The 19875-nt window shown below is 41.6% G+C and overlaps 2 protein-coding genes across 7 annotated transcripts in view; one reads left to right on the top strand and one right to left on the bottom strand.

The window, feature by feature from the left end:
- Nucleotides 1-14076, bottom strand: part of EXD2 (exonuclease 3'-5' domain containing 2) — a 93608-nt gene extending 79532 nt beyond the window's left edge. Inside the window, exon 1 of one of the 2 annotated variants that reach the window (XM_036913382.2) lies at nucleotides 13945-14076. The gene's annotated coding sequence lies outside the window, so the exon portion shown is untranslated. The remainder of the gene's footprint in view (nucleotides 1-13944) is intronic. The other variant, XM_036913388.2, reaches the window with a different exon arrangement.
- A 252-nt stretch (nucleotides 14077-14328) lies between these two features.
- Nucleotides 14329-19875, top strand: part of DCAF5 (DDB1 and CUL4 associated factor 5) — a 109033-nt gene continuing 103486 nt past the window's right edge. The window contains exons 1-2 of one of the 5 annotated variants that reach the window (XM_036913377.2): nucleotides 14329-14460; nucleotides 14785-14905. Coding sequence is in view for 1 of the 5 variants with exons in the window: in XM_036913376.2 (XP_036769271.2) it covers nucleotides 14692-14905 (214 nt within the window). In the remaining 4 variants the exon portion in view is untranslated. Of the gene's footprint in view, nucleotides 14461-14520; nucleotides 14575-14613; nucleotides 14906-19875 lie in introns of those variants that run through there. The other 4 variants (XM_036913378.2, XM_057488364.1, XM_036913376.2 and 1 more) reach the window with 4 other exon arrangements.

Genomic DNA, 19875 nt, shown 5'->3' on the forward strand with positions numbered 1-19875 from the left:
ATTTTATGAGGCCAGTATTACCCTGATGCCAAAACTAGACAGACTTCACAAGAAAACTAAAGATCAACATCCCTAACAGTCACAAAAATCCTTAACAAAATACTAGCAAAGTGAATCCAGCAACATATAAAAAGGATTAAACTAGGATTTATCTCAGGAATGTAAGATTGGTTTAGCATATGAGAATCAATTAATATAATACAGCATATTAATAGATTAAAGTACAAAATCTGTAGATCATCTCAATAGACAAAAAGCATTTGACAAAACCCAACAGCCTTTCATGATAAAAATAAATAAATAAATAATTAGGAATAAAAAGAACTTCTGTAACTTGATAAGTAAATCACATAAAACCCACAGCTAACATAACATGTAGACTAAAAGCTTTCCCTCTGATAACAGGAACAAAACGTCTGCTCTTATTACTTCTATTCAACATTGTATTAGAGCCAAGGCAATTAGGTTAGAAAAAATAAAAGGCATCTATATTGAAAACGAAGAAATAAAACTATCTCTATTAGCCTATGACATAGTCTTGTGTATAGAAAATTTAAGAAATTCACAGAAAACTATTAGCACTAATAAGTGGGTTAAGTAAGTTTGCAGGATACAAGGTCAAAATACAAAAATCTATTATCTTTCTATTCACTAGCAATTCAATGGAGGAAAGAACAGTCTTTTTTACAAATGGTGCTGGGATGACTTGATGTCCAAATGCAAAAGAATAAAGGTGGACCTCTACCTCACACTACCACAAAAATTAATTCAAAATGGATCGTAGACCTAAATATAAGAGCTAAAGCTATAAAACCCTTAGGAGAAATTTAGGAGTAAATCTTTGTAACCTTGGATGAGGCAGTTTCTCAGATATGACACCAAAATCACAAATAACAAAAGAAGAAATAGATAACTAACATTCATCAAAATTAAACACTTTTGGGCTTCAAAGGATACAATCAAGAAAGTGAAGACAACTCACAAAATGGGAAAAAATATTTGCAAATCATGTATCTGATAAGGGACCTGTGTCTAGAATATGTAAAGAACTCTTACAAATTGCCAACAAAAAGATAAATAATTTAAAAATGGGCAAAGGATCTGAACAGACATTTCTCCAAAGATATACAAATGGCCAATAAGCATATGAAAAGATGCTCAACATCAATAGCTACCAGGGAATTGCAAATCAAAATCATAATGAGAAACACTTCACTCACATGTATGGCTATAATAAGAAAGACAGACAATAACAGGGATCGGTGAGGGTGTGGAAAAACTGGAACCCTCATACATTGCTGGTGGGAAGGTAAAACGGTCAGCTGCTTTAGAAAATAGTTTGGATGTTCAAAAAAGAAATTCAGATGTTCAACAGGCACATGAAAAGATGTTCCACATCACTAATCATCAGGCAAAATGCAAATCAAAACCACAATGAGATATCATCTCACAACAGACAGGATGGCTAACATCCACAAGACAAGGAACAACAAATGCTGGTGAGGATACAGAGAAAGTGGAACTCTCCTACACTGCTGGTGGGAATGTAAATTAGTTCAACCATTGTGGAAAGCAATATGGAGGTTCCTCAAAAAACTAAAAAGAGAAATACCAATTGACCCAGGAATTCCACTACTAGGATTTACCCAAAGAAAACAAGATACCAGATTCAAAAAGACATATGCAGCCCTATGTTTATCGCAGCACTATTTTCAATAACCAAGATATGGAAGCCACCTAAGTGTCAATCGGTAGATGAATGGATAAAGAAGATGTGGTACATATACATTATGGAATATTATTCAGCCATTGAAAGAAAGCAAATCCTACCATTTGCAACAACATGGATGGAGCTAGAGGGTATTATGCTCAGTGAAATAAGCCAGGCAGTTAAAAACAAGTATCAAATGATTTCCCTCATTTGTAGATTGTAACAACAAGCAAAACAGAAGGAACAAAACAGCAGCAGACTCACAGACTCCAAGAGACCAGCGGTTACCAAAGGGAAGGGGTACAGGAAGGTGGGTGAGGAGGAAAGGAGAAGGGGATGAAGGGGCATTATAATTAGCACTCACAATATAGGTAGGTCACGGCGAAGGCAGTAGCATGGAGAAGTCAAGTAATGACTCTATAGCATCTTACTACACTGATGGACAAGTAACTGCAAAGGGGTGGTAGGGGACTTGATAATATGGGTGATGTTGAAAACACAATGTTGTTCATGTGAAATCTTCATAAAATTGTATATCAATGATACCTTAATTTAAATAAAAAACGAAAGTAGGAGGGGCGGAAGATGGCGGCGTGAGTAGAGCACCGGAAATCTCCTCCCAAAACAACATATATCTATGAAAATATAACAAAGACAACCCTTCCTGGAATAAAGACCAGAGGACACAGGACAATATCCAGACCACATCCGCACCTGAGAGAACCCAGCGCCTCACGAAGGGGGTGAGATACAAGCCACGGCCCCGCGGGAGCCGAGCGCCCCTCCCCCCAGCTCCCGGCGGGAGAAGAGCAGGCAAAGCGGGAGGGAGACGGAGCCCAGGACTGCCGAACACCCAGCCCCAGCCATCCGGGCCAGAGTGCAGGGCCCTCGATACTGGGAAAACAGGGCAGCAAGAACAGTTAGCAGGCACTGGAGGCTGGGCGCCAGAGGACATAAGAAAAGCGCGCGACCATTTTTTTTTTTTTTTTTTTTTTTTTGCTTTTTTGCTGTTTTGTTTTGGCGAGCGCTTTTTGGAAGTCTTAAAGGGATAGGGACCCCAATACTAGGGAAACAGGGCAGAAAGACCGGTGAGCAGAGGCCTGAGGCTGGCACCGGAGAATAAAGACAAACGAACGACCACCCTTTTTTTTTTTTTTTTTTTTAATTAAAAACTTTTTTTTTTTTTTTAATTAAAACAAATTTTTTTTTCTTTTTTTTTTTTGGTGGGCGTTGTTTTGTTCTGGCGGGTGCTTTTTGGAAGTCTTAAAGGGGCAGGGCGGGTCACTTAATCCAGAGGTAGGGAATCCGGGATCTCTGGGCACCCTAACCCCTGGGCTGCAGGGAGCAGGGAGGCCCCTTACGGAGATAAATAGCCTCCCAGCAGCTCCTGCTCCAACGCGACTCCACCATTTTGGAGTAGCGGCCCGAGCTAGGCCACGCCCACAGCAACAGCGGAGATTAACTCCATAGCAGCCGGGCAGGAAGCAGAAACCCTGTCTGCGCGCAGCTGCACAGCACAAGCCACTAGAGGCCGCTGTTCTCCCAGGAGAGGAGGGCCACAGACCAACAAGAAAGGAAGTCCTTCCAGCCGTCACTCGTCCCAGTTCTGCAGACTATTCCTATCACCATGAAAAGGCAAAGCTACAGGCAGACAAAGATCACAGAGACAACACCAGAGAAGGAGACAGACAGACCTAACCAGTCTCCCTGAAAAAGAATTCAAAATAAGAATCATAAACATGCTGACAGAGATGCAGAGAAATACGCAAGAGAAATGGGATGAAGTCCGGAAGGAGATCACAGATGCCAGAAAGGAGATCGCAGAAATGAAACAAACTCTGGAAGGGTTTATAAGCAGAATGGATAGAATGCAAGAGGCCATTGATGGAATTGAAATCAGAGAACAGGAACGCATAGAAGCTGACAGAGAGAGAGAGACAAAAGGATCTCCAGGAATGAAACAATATTAAGAGAACTGTGTGACCAATCCAAAAGGAACAATATCCGTATTATAGGGGTCCCAGAAGAAGAAGAGAGAGGCAAAGAGATGGAAAGTATCTTAGAAGAAATAATTGCTGAAAACTTCCCCACACTGGGGGAGGAAGTAATCGAACAGACCACGGAAATACACAGAACCCCCAACAGAAAGGATCCAAGAAGGGCAACACCAAGACACATAATAATTAAAATGGCAAAGATCAAGGACAAGGAAAGAGTGTTAAAGGCAGCTAGAGAGAAAAAGGTCACCTATAAAGGGAAACCCATCAGGCTAATGTCAGATTTCTCAACAGAAACCCTACAGGCCAGAAGAGAATGGCATGATATATTTAATACAATGAAACAGAAGGGCCTTGAACCAAGGATACTGTATCCAGCACGACTATCATTCAAATATGACGGTGGGATTAAACAATTCCCAGACAAACAAAAGCTGAGGGAATTCGCTTTCCACAAACCACCTCTACAGAACATCTTACAGGGACTGCTCTAGATGGGAGCACTCCTAGAAAGAGCACAGCACAAAACACCCAACATATGAAGAATCGAGGAGGAGGAACAAGAAGGGAGAGAAGAAAAGAATCTCCAGATAGTGTATATAACAGCTCAATAAGCGAGCTAAGTTAGGCAGTAAGATACTAAAGAGGCTAACCTTGAACCTTTGGTAACCACGAATTTAAAGCCTGCAATGGCAATAAGTACATATCTTTCAATAGTCACCCTAAATGTTAATGGGTTGAATGCACCAATCAAAAGACACAGAGTAATAGAATGGATAAAAAAGCAAGACCCATCTATATGCTGCTTACAAGAAACTCACCTCAAACCCAAAGACATGTACAGACTAAAAGTCAAGGGATGGAAAAACATATTTCAAGCAAACAACAGTGAGAAGAAAGCAGGGGTTGCAGTACTAATATCAGACAAAATAGACTTCAAAACAAAGAAAGTAACAAGAGATAAAGAAGGACACTACATAATGATAAAGGGCTCAGTCAAACAAGAGGATATAACCATTCTAAATATATATGCACCCAACAGAGGAGCACCAGCATATGTGAAACAAATACTAACAGAACTAAAGGGGGATATAGACTGCAATGCATTCATCCTAGGAGACTTCAACACAGCACTCACCCCAAAGGATAGATCCACTGGGCAGAAAATAAGTAAGGACACGGAAGCACTGAACAACACAGTAGAGCAGATGGACCTAATAGACATCTATAGAACTCTACATCCAAAAGCAGCGGGATATACATTCTTCTCAAGTGCACATGGAACATTCTCCAGAATAGACCACATACTAGGCCACAAAAAGAGCCTCAGAAAATTCCAAAAGATTGAAATCCTACCAACCAACTTTTCAGACCACAAAGGCATAAAACTAGAAATAAACTGTACAAAGAAAGCAAAGAGGCTCACAAACACATGGAGGCTTAACAACACGCTCCTAAATAATCAATGGATCAATGACCAAATCAAAATGGAGACCCAGCAATATATGGAAACAAATGACAACAACAACACTAAGCCCCAACTTCTATGGGACACAGCAAAAGCAGTCTTAAGAGGAAAGTATATAGCAATCCAAGCATATTTAAAAAAGGAAGAGCAATCCCAAATGAATGGTCTAATGTCACAATTATCAAAATTGGAAAAAGAAGAACAGATGAGACCTAAGGTCAGCAGAAGGAGGGACATAATAAAGATCAGAGAAGAAATAAATAAAATTGAGAAGAATAAAACAATAGCAAAAATCAATGAAACCAAGAGCTGGTTCTTCGAGAAAATAAACAAAATAGATAAGCCTCTAGCCAGACTTATTAAGAAGAAAAGAGAGTCAACACAAATCAACAGTATCAGAAACGAGAAAGGAAAAATCACGACAGACCCCACGGAAATGCAAAGAATTATTGGAGAATACTATGAAAACCTATATGCTAACAAGCTGGGAAACCTAGGAGAAATGGACAACTTCCTAGAAAAATATAACCTTCCAAGATTGACCCAGGAAGAAACAGAAAATCTAAACAGACCAATTACCAGCAACGAAATTGAAGCGGTAATCAAAAAACTACCAAAGAACAAAACCCCCGGGCCAGATGGATTTACCTCGGAATTTTATCAGACATACAGGGAAGACATAATACCCATTCTCCTTAAAGTTTTCCAAAAAATAGAGGAGGAGGGGATACTCCCAAACTCATTCTATGAAGCTAACATCACCCTAATACCAAAACCAGGCAAAGACCCCACCAAAAAAGAAAACTACAGACCAATATCCCTGATGAACGTAGATGCAAAAATACTCAACAAAATATTAGCAAACCGAATTCAAAAATACATCAAAAGGATCATACACCATGACCAAGTGGGATTCATCCCAGGGATGCAAGGATGGTACAACATTCGAAAGTCCATCAACATCATCCACCACATCAACAAAAAGAAAGACAAAAACCACATGATCATCTCCATAGACGCTGAAAAAGCATTTGACAAAGTTCAACATCCATTCATGTTAAAAACTCTCAGCAAAATGGGAATAGAGGGCAAGTACCTCAACATAATAAAGGCCATCTATGATAAACCCACAGCCAACATTATATTGAACAGCGAGAAGCTGAAAGCATTTCCTCTGAGATCGGGAACTAGACAGGGATGCCCACTCTCCCCACTGTTATTTAACATAGTACTGGAGGTCCTAGCCACGGCAATCAGACAAAATAAAGAAATACAAGGAATCCAGATTGGTAAAGAAGAAGTTAAATTGTCACTATTTGCAGATGACATGATACTGTACATAAAAAACCCTAAAGACTCCACCCCAAAACTACTAGAACTGATATCGGAATACAGCAAAGTTGCAGGATACAAAATCAACACACAGAAATCTGTGGCTTTCCTATATACTAACAATGAACCAACAGAAAGAGAAATCAGGAAAACAACTCCATTCACAATTGCATCAAAAAAAATAAAATACCTAGGAATAAACCTAACCAAAGAAGTGAAAGACTTATACTCTGAAAACTACAAGTCACTCTTAAGAGAAATTAGAGGGGACACTAACAGATGGAAACTCATCCCATGCTCGTGGCTAGGAAGAATTAATATCGTTAAAATGGCCATCCTGCCCAAAGCAATATACAGATTTGATGCAATCCCTATGAAACTACCAGCAACATTCTTCAATGAACTAGAACAAATAATTCAAAAATTCATATGGAAACACCAAAGACCCCGAATAGCCAAAGCAATCCTGAGAAAGAAGAATAAAGTAGGGGGGATCTCACTCCCCAACTTCAAGCTCTACTATAAAGCCATAGTAATCAAGACAATTTGGTACTGGCACAAGAGCAGAGCCACAGAATAAATGGAACAGACTAGAGAATCCAGACATTAACCCAGACATATATGGTCAATTAATATTTGATAAAGGAACCATGGACATACAATGGCGAAATGACAGTCTCTTCAACAGGTGGTGCTGGCAAAACTGGACAGCTACATGTAGGAGAATGAAACTGGACCATTGTCTAACCCCATATACAAAAGTAAACTCAAAATGGATCAAAGACCTGAATGTAAGCCATGAAACCATTAAACTCTTGGAAGAAAACATAGGCGAAAACCTCTTAGACATAAACATGAGTGACCTCTTCTTGAACATATCTCCCCGGGCAAGGAAAACAACAGCAAAAATGAGTAAGTGGGACTATATTAAGCTGAAAAGCTTCTGTACAGCAAAAGACACCATCAATAGAACAAGAAGGATCCCTACAGTATGGGAGAATATATTTGAAAATGACACATCCGATAAAGGCTTGACGTCCAGAATATATAAGGAGCTCTCACGCCTCAACAAACAAAAAACAAATAACCCAATTAAAAAATGGGCAGAGGAACTGAACAGACAGTTCTCCAAAAAAGAAATACAGATGGCCAACAGACACATGAAAAGATGCTCCACATCGCTAATTATCAGAGAAATGCAAATTAAAACTACAATGAGGTATCACCTCACACCAGTAAGGATGGCTGCCATCCAAAAGACAAACAACAACAAATGTTGGCGAGGATGTGGAGAAAGGGGAACCCTCCTACACTGCTGGTGGGAATGTAAGTTAGTTCAACCATTGTGGAAAGCAGTATGGAGGTATATCAAAATGCTCAAAACAGACTTACCATTTGACCCAGGAATTCCACTCCTAGGAATTTACCCTAAGAACGCAGCAATCAAGTTTGAGAAAGACAGATGCACCCCTATGTTTATTGCAGCACTATTTACAATAGCCAAGAATTGGAAGCAACCTAAATGTCCATCAATAGATGAATGGATAAAGAAGATGTGGTACATATACACAATGGAATACTACTCAGCCATAAGAAAAGGGCAAATCCAATCATTTGCAGCAACATGGATGGAGCTGGAGGGTATTATGCTCAGTGAAACAAGCCAAGCGGAGAAAGAGAAATACCAAATGATTTCACTTATCTGTGGAATATAAGAACAAAGGAAAAACTGAAGGAACAAAACAGCAGCAGAATCACAGAACTCAAGAATGGACTAACAGGTACCAAAGGGAAAGGGACTGGGGAGGATGGGTGAGTAGGGAGGGATAAGGGGGGGAGAAGTAGGGGGGTATTAAGATTAACATGCATGGGGGGGTAGGAGAAAAGGGAGGGCTGTACAACACAGAGAAGGCAAGTAGTGATTCTACAACATTTTGCTATGCTGATGGACAGTGACTGTAAAGGGGTTTATAGGGGAGACCTGGTATAGGGGAGAGCCTAGTAAACATAATATTCGTCATGTAAGTGTAGATTAGTGATACCAAAAACAAAGCAAAAAAAAAAAAAAAAAAGGGCAGTTCCTGTGTGGTAACCTCCAACGAGTTCTACACAAGGGTATAAAGGGCATATAAAAGTGTAGGCAAAGGGTCTGTTTGTGTTTATACAGAGGATCAAAGCCTAATTGGGCTACCCCGAAAATGAACTAAGATACGATATGAAAAAGAACTTCCAACATCTGCACTCTCTGGAAGACTCATGCCAGAAGATGATCATCAAAAAACCCCAACAAAGATCCACGCACTGCTACAGCTGTAGATGCACTCATCCCACCAGTTCCTGGACTTGCCATGGGAATGAGGAAGGAGATATCTAAGCTGGCCTGTGCATACAGTAAAACAACAAATTTGACTGGATCTATACTGTTGGAACTCAACCAAGAATTTGGAGAAGTGCAAATTGTAGCGCTCCAAAGTCTTAGAACTACAGACTATTTACTGTTAAAAGAACATATGGCATGTGAACAGTCCCCAGGAATGGGTTGTTTTAATTTGTCTGATTTCTCTCAGACTGTTCAAGTTCAGTTGGACAATATCCACCATATCATAGATAAGTTTTCACAAATGCCTAAGGTGCCTTAATGGTTTTCTTGGTTTCACTGGAGATGGCTGGTAATTACAGATATGCTTTGGTTATGTAACTATACTCCTATTATGTTAATGTGTGTGCGCAATTTAAGTAGTAGCTTAAAACCTATATATGCTGAAGTTACTCTACAAGTAGATTTGTCAAAGAAATAATCAATCTTCCCATGTTTTCTTCCGCCTGCTACTTCTATAGCTTTTCTTCTTCCTTCCTAATTACAACCCTTAAATAGAATTCGTGCCTCATATCAAATTTACTGAGTATCATAACTCCTCCAAGTGGTAAAGATACCTCAAGACAAATGCTGGGCATAGAAGCCACAGGGCATAAATATGCAAAGAAGTAAAAAGCTAACCTTTTCAAACAATAAGGCTTCCCTCTCACTTACCAACTTCACATTTCCCTGTATGGCCCCGGAAGATGACTGGTTAGCCAGAGACGGGTAAGATTCCTCAAGGGAGGAACAACCTAAGACAGGCACAGTCGCAGGGGGGCCATCAGGTGAGAAATTGGGGATCAACAGAGGTGAGGCTTAGAACCTCACCCCCCCTGTTCTGAGAGAAATCTTCTGCATATGTGGATGTTTTATTGCCCTGGTCTAGCTTGGATTAACACATAGTCTACAGGCACACACCTGATCATCTACATTTGCTCTCTTACAACACTAAACTATGTTTTCTACCTTTATCTTGCATCTACCTACCACTTAAGCATTTTATTAAAAATAATAATAATAAAGAGAGAAATGTGGTATCCACATATAAATCAAGTATAAAAACCAAATGAGTATTCATATTTGAACTGACTGTTTATAGTTCATAATGCATGAGCAAAACCGAAAGTTTCTGTGATGACTGCCCTTGTACTGTTCACTATGTAACTTATTCATTATGTAAGAATTTGTTCTACATGTAAGAACTTGTTTGTTATGCCTCAGAAGATTGGAGACTGACGAAAATTAGGCTTGGGGTAGATTAAGGATTGTGCATTGAGCATTGACTCCCCTATACAGAATTTTATTGTCGTTAACAACCATTTGATCAATAAATATGAGAGATGCCCTCACAAAAAAAAAAAAAAAAAAAAAAGGACAGACTTCCAATGGTAAAATAAATAAGTAACCGGGATGTAATGTATAGCATAAGGAATATAGTCAAGATATTGTAACAGCTTGGTAGGGTGATAGCTGGAACCTAGAATTATGTATATAAATGTTCTACCACTGTGTTGTACACTTGAAACTAATGTAATGTAATACTGTGCGTCAACTACCCTTCAATAAAAAATAATTATTTAAAAAAAAAACAAAAACGAAAGTAGTTTGGAAGTTCCTCATAAAGTTAAACATAAGAATTATATGGTCCAGCGATTCTACTGAGAGGTATATATATACCCAAAAGAAATCAAAACATGTCCACACAAAAACTTGTACAATAAAAACTGTTAATAGCAGCATTACTCATAAAAGCCAAAAAGTGAAAATAGTCCAAATGCCCATCAACTAATGGATAAACAAAATGTGGTATATCCATAAAACATAAAATATAATTTGGTCTAAAAAAAGAATGGAATACTGTTTCATGCTACAAGGATGAACCCAGAAAACATTATGTTAAATGAAAGAAGCCAGACATAAAGACCACATATTATATGATTCCACTCATATGAAATACCCAGAATAGGTAAATCCAAAGAGACAGTGGTTGCCAGGGGCTACAGGGAAGGAGGAATGGGGAGTGACTACTAATGTGAATGGGTTTTCTCTTTGGGATGATGAAAATATTCTGAAATTAGAGAATGGTGATAGTTGCATCACTTTCAATATACTAAAAGCTATTGAACTGTGAACTTTTTTTAAAAATGGTGAATTTTATGGTATGTCAGTTACATGCAATAAAATTATTATAAAATATGAAAGCACATATGTGCTATATATCTTGTTAGAGGAATTTATATTTACATAGATTCTCCCCAAATTAAAACTGACTGCTATATGTTTGAAATGAACAATAAATAAGAATTATTTTATTCTTTAAAAGTTAAATGACATTATAGTTAAATTATATGTCTACTTAAGGCATTGATCTTTGAATTAATATCTCTTCTTTATGAGTAGAGAAATTAATGAGTTTAAAGTTGAAAATATTTTTAAGTTAAAAATTTCTGAGTACATTAGTACCCATACATTGCTCTTAATATGCTAAAATTGAGTAAATGTGTGACAAGGGGCTTAGTATTTTTTAGTTTATTTTTTTAAACAATTTTTAATGTCTGAACATTTCCTTAGCATCTAATCAACTTTTAAAGATTCTTTACTCTTTTCTTCAGTGATCCTGGGGCAAACAAAATAGAGTGAAAGAATAAACAAATTTCTGGGAACTCTGATCAACATGCAGCCCATGGTGGAGTAATTAAGTAAGGGTTCCCATGTTAAATAATTTCTGTATCTTGGCTTTTCCAGAGTAAATTTTCAAAATACTGTTTCAAGGTTCCTGAGTATGAACATTAATATACAAGAGTTTGTGGGCCTACATTAAGAAAAATATGAATTTTTCACTCTTCTCCATCTTCCTCCACACATTCTATGCAATGGAGAGAATACTCAGGAGTCCAATTTATTTACTATTTTTAAGCTAAGTACACTGGCCCTTTCACTATAAATGCCTACATCACAAAGGCCAAACTTTTATGATCATTGAAGTTGATTAAATGTTTGTGTTATATAGTTATGTACAATATCATTAATTTGCAATAAATGACACAAGGGACTGTGTTAAATTCTTAATAAAAGCAATCATAGATATCCTAGGGCTTGATCTTCTGAAGTTGGGTTATATTACAGGTAGGGCTGCCAGATTAAGCAAATAAAATATAGGATGCCCAATTTAATTTGAATTTTAGATAAACAATGATTATTTTAGTGTACATATATCCTGAATGCTTGGGATATACTTAACGCTAAAAAATTATTCATTGTTTGTCTGAAATTTATTTTGAAGTAGGTGTCCTACATTTTATCTGGCAATCCTAATTATGGGAATAAGGAGAGATTCTGGGCACTCTTCTTACAAAAACCTGCCCAGACTAGCAGTAGGGTATAAACAGACTGAGAGGTCTTACATTTCTCTCTTGGCTGGTCATTGAACAGTTAAGGAAGTTTCCAGCAAAGTCCTAGAATTGGGCTGGCTTGTGACCAGATCCTTGGTCTATTTTTAGGCTGAAGTAAATGGAACAGTTTATTCCAGTGATTGGGGAAGAGTGTGTCACATTTAAAGTTGTGGAGAAGAGGTATGTGCTTAAGAGGGAAGGGAAGGGTATGTCATATATTGCCACAGTGAAGGCCACTTCAAGCACATCATTACTATACCCATCTCCCCTACCCCAGGCAAATAAGGAAGATATAAATCATGTCCTATGAGTTGGAAGGAACCAAAGGGCTCCCTGTTTCTGAGTGTGTGAATAGAGTATGTCAAGCAAGAAACAGTGAGATGGCAAACTGTCCTAGAAATCGTCTCCACTGGAATGAAGCACAGATACTTGGAACTCGAGATAACCTTAAACTCAACACATCCAAAACCAAAGTCATCACCTTTCCCTTCAGATTCTTCCCCACTTCCTAAGTTCATCCATGTGTTCAACAAATATTTGAATGGCTACTGGGTTCCAGCATGTGTTGGCTCTGGACATATATCCATGAGCATAACAGACATGGTTCCTGCTTTCAGGGAGCTAACAGCAGACTGGGGGACATACTGATGTAATCACAAAAATACATGTTTAATTACACACTTTGATATTGCTATGAAGAAAAGATGTTGGGTGCTGAGAATGGTTAATCAAACTAGAATGGTACTACTGTTCCTTATGGGGCTATTGTAACAAATACATACCATCCTGAGAATAAAACTTTTTCAAAGAAAGCACTACACATTTTCCTACTTAGGAAAATAGCAAACTGGAACCATAATTTCTGAAATTTTGTGAATTTCTGTTAAGTTCAGCAATATTTGTTATAATGTTGACTTTTAAACACTTGTTATTAGTATGCTTGAGCTCATCATTGTCATTGTGTATGACGTAGAAGCGATTCTGCCTGGTGGGTGTCCTCTTCCATGTTCAGTGGCTCTTTCATGGCACACTCACTGTATACCAGACTGCCCATGTGCTTGCTCTCTCTGATGCAGAGGATAGGATCTAATTCCGGCAAAAACTGACACCTGCCAATTCTAGTGGTTTATTACTGCTTAATGACAGAGGATAGCCTCTGGGGGAAGTACCACAATACACTGACAAGGGGACTTTTTACTGTATCTGGTAGAATTCCAAAGCACTTAACACCCAGTCTGTTCGCTGGGGTCAACGCGGAGGCTCCCAGCCTATTGAAGAGCAGCTACTTCTGGTTAGGAACGCAGCTGCTGCTTCACAGCTGTACTCAGTGCCCAACACTCAAGACCCTGAAGAGGAGCTCCCCGCACCCAGTTAAATAACACATATTGCTATTCGAATAATGCTTCTCGTGTCTTGCAAATGTACCTGGAACCAACGGATTGATGTACTTTCAACTGGGTTTTGACAATTTTCTTCTCACTTCTTAATAATTCCTTACTCCTCCCCTCCCCTCCCCCAACCCCCTTTCCCCACAGACGTATCACTCTATTATAATTGAGCTTTTTTTTACTGAATGGCTGGAGGAAGGAAGAATTAGCAGAATTTGGAGGGGGACGGGTATTGTTATAATTTTATTTGGTGGGGGGGGGGGACGGGTGCACTAACAAAATCCCCAGGAACCTTACCCCACGCGTCCAGTCCTAACTCCGGGTTCCCTTCCCTTGGACAGGGCTCGGCGGCTCCAGGATGAGGCGAACTGAGGGAGGACGACAGGAGCCTCTGCCCGCAGTCCTTCCTCCACCTCTCGGCCACCTCGGGCAGCATTTTCCCGACCAAAAAAAAAAAAAAACAGCGGGGAGCCGAACTCGTCCCGGCGCTGGGCCTCCAGGCGGCGATGACCACCCGCCTCCGGGGGAGTAAGGCGAACCCACAGCCTCGCGGCCACTTTGATTGTTACACGTCTTCAACTTCACGGAGTGCAGCGCTCTGGGGGTGCAGACGGGCCTCCGCCCAGCGCCACCAGGGTCCTCACGCGGGGAGGCACTGCGGCGGGAAAGCTGGGCCGCCGCCCACCGTCTCCCGGCCAGAGCCACGCGTTCTCCCGGCCAGCACCCCGCGGCGGGGGAAGGGCAGCCGCGGCCGGCGGAAGGGCCGCGCAGCGCGGAAGCGCGGACGCAGCTGAGGATCAGCTGCTGGAGGAGGTGGAGGAGGGGGAGGAGGGGGAGGAGCCCAGGGGGGAAGCGGAGGGAGGGCACCGTCAGGAAGCCGCGAACGCCGCCGAGTGTCTGCACACCTCGCTCCGTCTGCCATGGCTGGTTAAAGCACCATCCGGATCGCAGAGCGGGGGGAGGGTTGGGTGGGGGCAGAGCGGCGGCGGCGCGTGAGGCCGAGGGAGGGGCGGCGGCGCGAGCGGCGGTGGCGGCGGTTCCAGCATGAAGAGGAGAGCTGGCCTGGGGGGCAGCATGAGGTCAGTGGTGGGCTTCTTGTCCCAGCGGGGCTTGCATGGGGACCCCCTGCTCACTCAGGACTTTCAGAGGAGACGCCTGCGGGGCTGCAGAAACCTCTACAAGAAGGACCTTCTCGGCCACTTCGGCTGTGTCAATGCCATTGAATTCTCCAACAATGGAGGCCAGTGGCTGGTCTCAGGTAAATCAACCCCCTTCCCCTCCCCGCGCTTCCCGGCCCCCTTCCAGCCTCCCCTTTTCGCTCTCCCTCGTCACCCTCCTCCAGCTCTCCGTCCCCACCCCACCCCCAACCTCCCTTCAGCGGTGGGAAGGTTTGGTGTCAAATTAAAACCTTTGCAGGGGGAGGGAGGGAGGGAGGGAGGGGAAGGAGAGGATGTCTTCTATAAAAAAGACCTAAAATGGTTGACAGGTCCTTAATTCGCTTTATCCCAAGTGTAAAGTGATCTCTCCTGATGACTGCCCAGAAAGCGTGGGTCGGGGAGGGGGCCTAGATTACCGCTCGACAAAGTTTGATGGGAAACTCTTCCTCCGTGTACTTTAAAAGGTGCAGGGAGCATTTTTGGGATTTGGAGGGGATGGAGGCCGAGTGGAGCCGCAGGCAAAGGAGAACTCGAGCCCCTGTCGTCGGCGTCCGGAAGAACGGGCCGTGGGGCCGGGGGCAGGGCGGTGACAGGGCTGGCCGCCGGAGGGGTCAGGGTCTGCGACTTGGGGGCGGCTGGGTGAGCGGAGGGGAGGTAACAGGCGGGCGGGTGGCTATCGGCCTCCCCCCGCCCCCGGCGCCCTAAGGGGCCCAGCTCCATCTCCTTTCGTACTGTGGTGGCCGCTTCCGCGTCTTGCTTTTATTATGGTTTCGAGAGTGCGGAGGGCTCTGGAGGCTAAGGAACACTGGCCTGAACTTGAGTGCGCAACTTGCGAGGCAGAGGGTGGTGGGTGGGCGACCCCGGGAGACTTGTTGGCAGAAGCCGGGCGCGGGTAGCCCGGTTCCCCGCCGTTGCAGTTGCAGGTGGTCTCAGCTCCTCCCGCCCGCCCACCTGGGCTTGGTTGCCCCCGGGCTCCCCCTCCGGTGTGGGGAAAGTGGTGAAATCCAGGCCGGGGCTCCGGCCGAGCGGTGTAGGCCTTGCTCTCCCGGGGCTCCTAGCGACAGGCAGCTGAATCGATAGCCTATTGCTCCCGGGGAGGCCGAGGCCGGGCGGGCTGCGGCGACAGCTGCCCCGGGGGAGGTGCGGCTGCTGCCGGTGGGGGCGCTCGCTGCCGCCCTACCCTGGGGGTCGCGGGCCCGAGGCCGTTGAGTGGGCTTGGGGTACGCTGCGGGCGGCTCCCCGAAATCCGGCTAAGGGGAGGAGGGTGAAGAGGGGTGATCTGTCGTTCCTGCTCTCCTACTGCTCGACTTGGTCCGTTTTCCTACATGGAGAGGGAGGAAGGGGGAGCCCAGCGCTGGACGTGGCGCTCCCCCCAGGCCGGTCCGCGAATGGTTTTCTAATTTACGTCAGTGGGCAGCTCGCCAGAAACGTCTGGGATCATGGCAAAGCATCCGTCTTCTTCGCGAGTAACAGTTGGAAGTGACACGGGGCGTGCAGTCCAATTTGGGGGGAGCAGAGATAAGACTTGTGTGATCATTTCACGATAAACCACCTGCAGTTTCTACAGAACTGACTTGACTTTTCCACCCCAGATCATTTTCCCTCTGACTAGGTAGATTTTCGTCCTCTATCAGCCCCAGAAGTGACCTGATATTCTACCTCAGGGCATAACCCAGACAAAAGCTTTCTCCCCCCACACTGCCAGAAATCCCAGGGGCAGGAATGGGGGAAGGTCTTTTTAAAAAGGCTCCAGTTTTTCTTCTGTATGCTAATACTCCAGTCTCCTTCCCAGAGTGATGTATTCCAACAGAGATGTTCCCAGACACAAGTACACTCAACCGACTGTGTGAGGGAATTTGGGAGACTTTATAGACTGAACTAATCATGTTAATTAAATCATAATATAGTTATACAATGCCCAGTTTAATACAACACTTAAAAAAAATTAAGGTATAATTCACATGCTATTCTATTCACCCATTTAAAGTTTACACTTTTTAAAAAGCACTAGAAAGTTGCCTTCATTCTCCACCAGTTATCCTTGTGCAGGGCCTTAGCCCTGTGTCTTAAATGAAGCCCATTTTTGCTAATCCTGGCCAGTTCATTTATCTTAAATTTTAGTCTGTAGAAGAGGAGGGCAGGCTCTGGTAAACCTTCTGGTTGTAGGCATTCATTTCCTTGCTTTTCTAGGCTTGAGTAGCCAATCCATCAGTACTTCTAGGTTCCAGCCTTCTTTGCCCATTTCTCCTCTTCCTTCCCCTCACACTTCCTCTAGCTCAGTGCTTCCTGTTCCTTTTTATCTACTACTGCCGTGTTCCTAGTCTTCCTAGCAGGCTTTTCCACCCGTCCTTCCAATTTAGCTCTGATAGACTTAGCTTTTCTTATTTGTTCCCTGAACATAGAGTTTTGGTTAAAAGCCTTTTTAGCTCTTTAGCTTCCATTATAAGTACAACTTAAACAGAAAGTTCCTCCTGTTTGCTTCAGATGAGGAATCCTTCTCTGGGAGACATAAATACACCTTAGCTTGTTAAAGTGAATTACATTTTGTTGTCCTTCAATAGTCTTCCAAAATTTAAAACGATTAAAGTGTCCTGTTTACATTTTCTCTCACCTATCATCACCTTCTTCAACAGTAAACACCTGAGGGAAGAGGCACACAGACATGCTGTCTGCCCCTAGAGTTTCACAATAATGTGGCAGGAGACAGAATCTGGGATGGTAACGAAATTACTTTTATACATTTTGTCTCCTGCATCTTGTTTGGATTGGTTAAATCCCTCAGAAAGTGGCGATTAAAAGGATACCTTGTTCATAGTTTGTTCACCGTTTTTATTTCCCAATCATTTGAGCAGGTTGACATTTCTTAAAACTAACACATACTATTTCATAGAATTAACTGAGACCTAGGGCAAAAGTAATATTTGCATGATTCCTGTGGCCTTATAAGATGCGATTTGTTAAGGATACATAATTGCTTTTTTGTTCTAAACAGCCCCTCTTCCAAGGCACAGTGAGGCCAGCAAATATTAAAAGATCAGGAAAATCAGGAGGAGAAAAGGTGCTCTATTGGAAAGTGAGATTGTGACAGCAACAAGTGGAAGGATTTTTTTTTTGACATTTTAAAGCATTAGGATATTTTAACCTAAAAAATTTTTCTCAATTGTCTGATTAGAAAAGGGCATTACTGTGAAATGTAGGGCAGTGAGGTATAACCTGTTAGGTAGTTGTTAAAGTCAGAGGGCAACATGGTTAAAATCACTGCTGTGTCATTTAATGTGTGACCTTAGTCGAGTTGCTAATTTCTTGATGTACACGCTGGGAACACCAGCATTTACCTGAAGGGCTGTTGTGAGATCTACATTAGGCAAAGTTTAGTTTGGGTGCTGAGCCGAGTGCCAGGTCTCTCAGAAAATGCAGTTTATTTTCTTTCCCCTTGTACTAATGACAGCAATTCGTGTTGTCATTATCAGCTGACATTTATTTTTACAGTGCCGGTAATGGATCTGTGCCAGTTGGGCAAACAAGATACTTTTGTGACCTGTTGATGTAGAATGAGGAGGTATAATGTGGTGTGGAAAGAGCCTGGGATTTGGTGTTACGTAGTATGAGTTGGAGGCTCCACCAGCCATAAGTTGTGTGAATTTAGGTAAGTCCCTTCATACTTCATATGTAAGATGGGGGTAGCAAATTGCCCTCACTACCTAACAGGACTGTAGTATTCAATGAAATGTTACACGTCAAGGTACTTTGTAAATTCCATAGATTTGAGTGAACATTACCTTTTATGAAGAATAGCTTATGCTTAATGCTTGCAGTCTCTTCTTAAAATGTTTATGTGTGTTTGTTCTTTGAGGGATGAGGACCAACACTGTATATTGAAGTGTTACTTATAAGAGATCCTAACATGAAGGAAGTTATGCTAGTGCACATGTTTAGGCATCTTTAGTTTCATCTAGTACTTTAAATTGCTTCCTCTTATACTGCTTCTTTCCCCGAGAATGGATTCCTTTACATGTTTGCCTAAAAGCTTTTTTCTTTGGGATGAAGATGAACATCTTGGATCTTATTGGGGGACCAATTAGAATGTAGCTCTGTGCGTATCTGACTTGGGTTGTAATCCTGCCTTCTTATATCTTGTAAAAGCTTTGTATAATCAGACACTTAGCAGTAAACAAAAATATTCATCTCTTTGGAGAAGAAAGTTGCTGTAATATTCTTTCCCCTGAATTGATATTTAAGGCATAAGAACCTGTAGAGCTAGCAGATTAATAGCCCATAAGAATCAAGTTTTGAGTTGCAGTAAGAGATTATGATTTTTTTTTTAGTGTTTGTGACTAAATGTAGGAAAAACACCTTCAGAAGCTTTTCAAATAGCATCAGCAACCACACTGTTTCAAAGTTAATTAAGTAAGAGTTGTGAATCAGGAGAGGCATTTAATTACTTGGTCATAATATTTATAACTGGTATAACTATTCCTATTTTTATTTAACATGGGTCTCTGACTTTATTGATTGTTATAATTCACAGTTATATAGAGAGATTAAGAGCCTGAAACCTGGAGTCAGGCTGCCTGGGGGTGAATATCAACTCAACTACTTGCTAATTTACCTTTGACAAGTCATTTAACTCTCTGTTTCCTCATACATATAGTATAATAATAGCTACAACTGTTATTACTGTGTTGTTTAACCTGAGCCTCACAAAAAGTTGTTAGGAGATAGACACCTTCAACATGTAACATTTATTGCACATGGCACAGTACCATATGAAAAATTGAGACATCTCAATGAGGCGAACTGTTAAAAATGCATTGTAAGTAAGCTTAACTCCAGTATTGTCATCAAAGCATTTTTTAAGTCATCCAATAAAGCTATAATAACTACATGCTTAATTTGAACCCATTTAATTAGTAATCATTTCCTGTTTCCCTATCATTAGTTATATCACATTTTATAGAGTCAGTTTTTTATAAATAAATTCATCTAAGAGCATATTGTCTACAGTTAAAGTGTTTGGTTTTAGCCAGTTAAATAAAGTCTGACTTTATGAAAACTTCTCATTTGTTTAATT

Source organism: Manis pentadactyla, chromosome 11, assembly GCF_030020395.1.
Source record: "Manis pentadactyla isolate mManPen7 chromosome 11, mManPen7.hap1, whole genome shotgun sequence".
NCBI lineage: Eukaryota > Metazoa > Chordata > Mammalia > Pholidota > Manidae > Manis > Manis pentadactyla.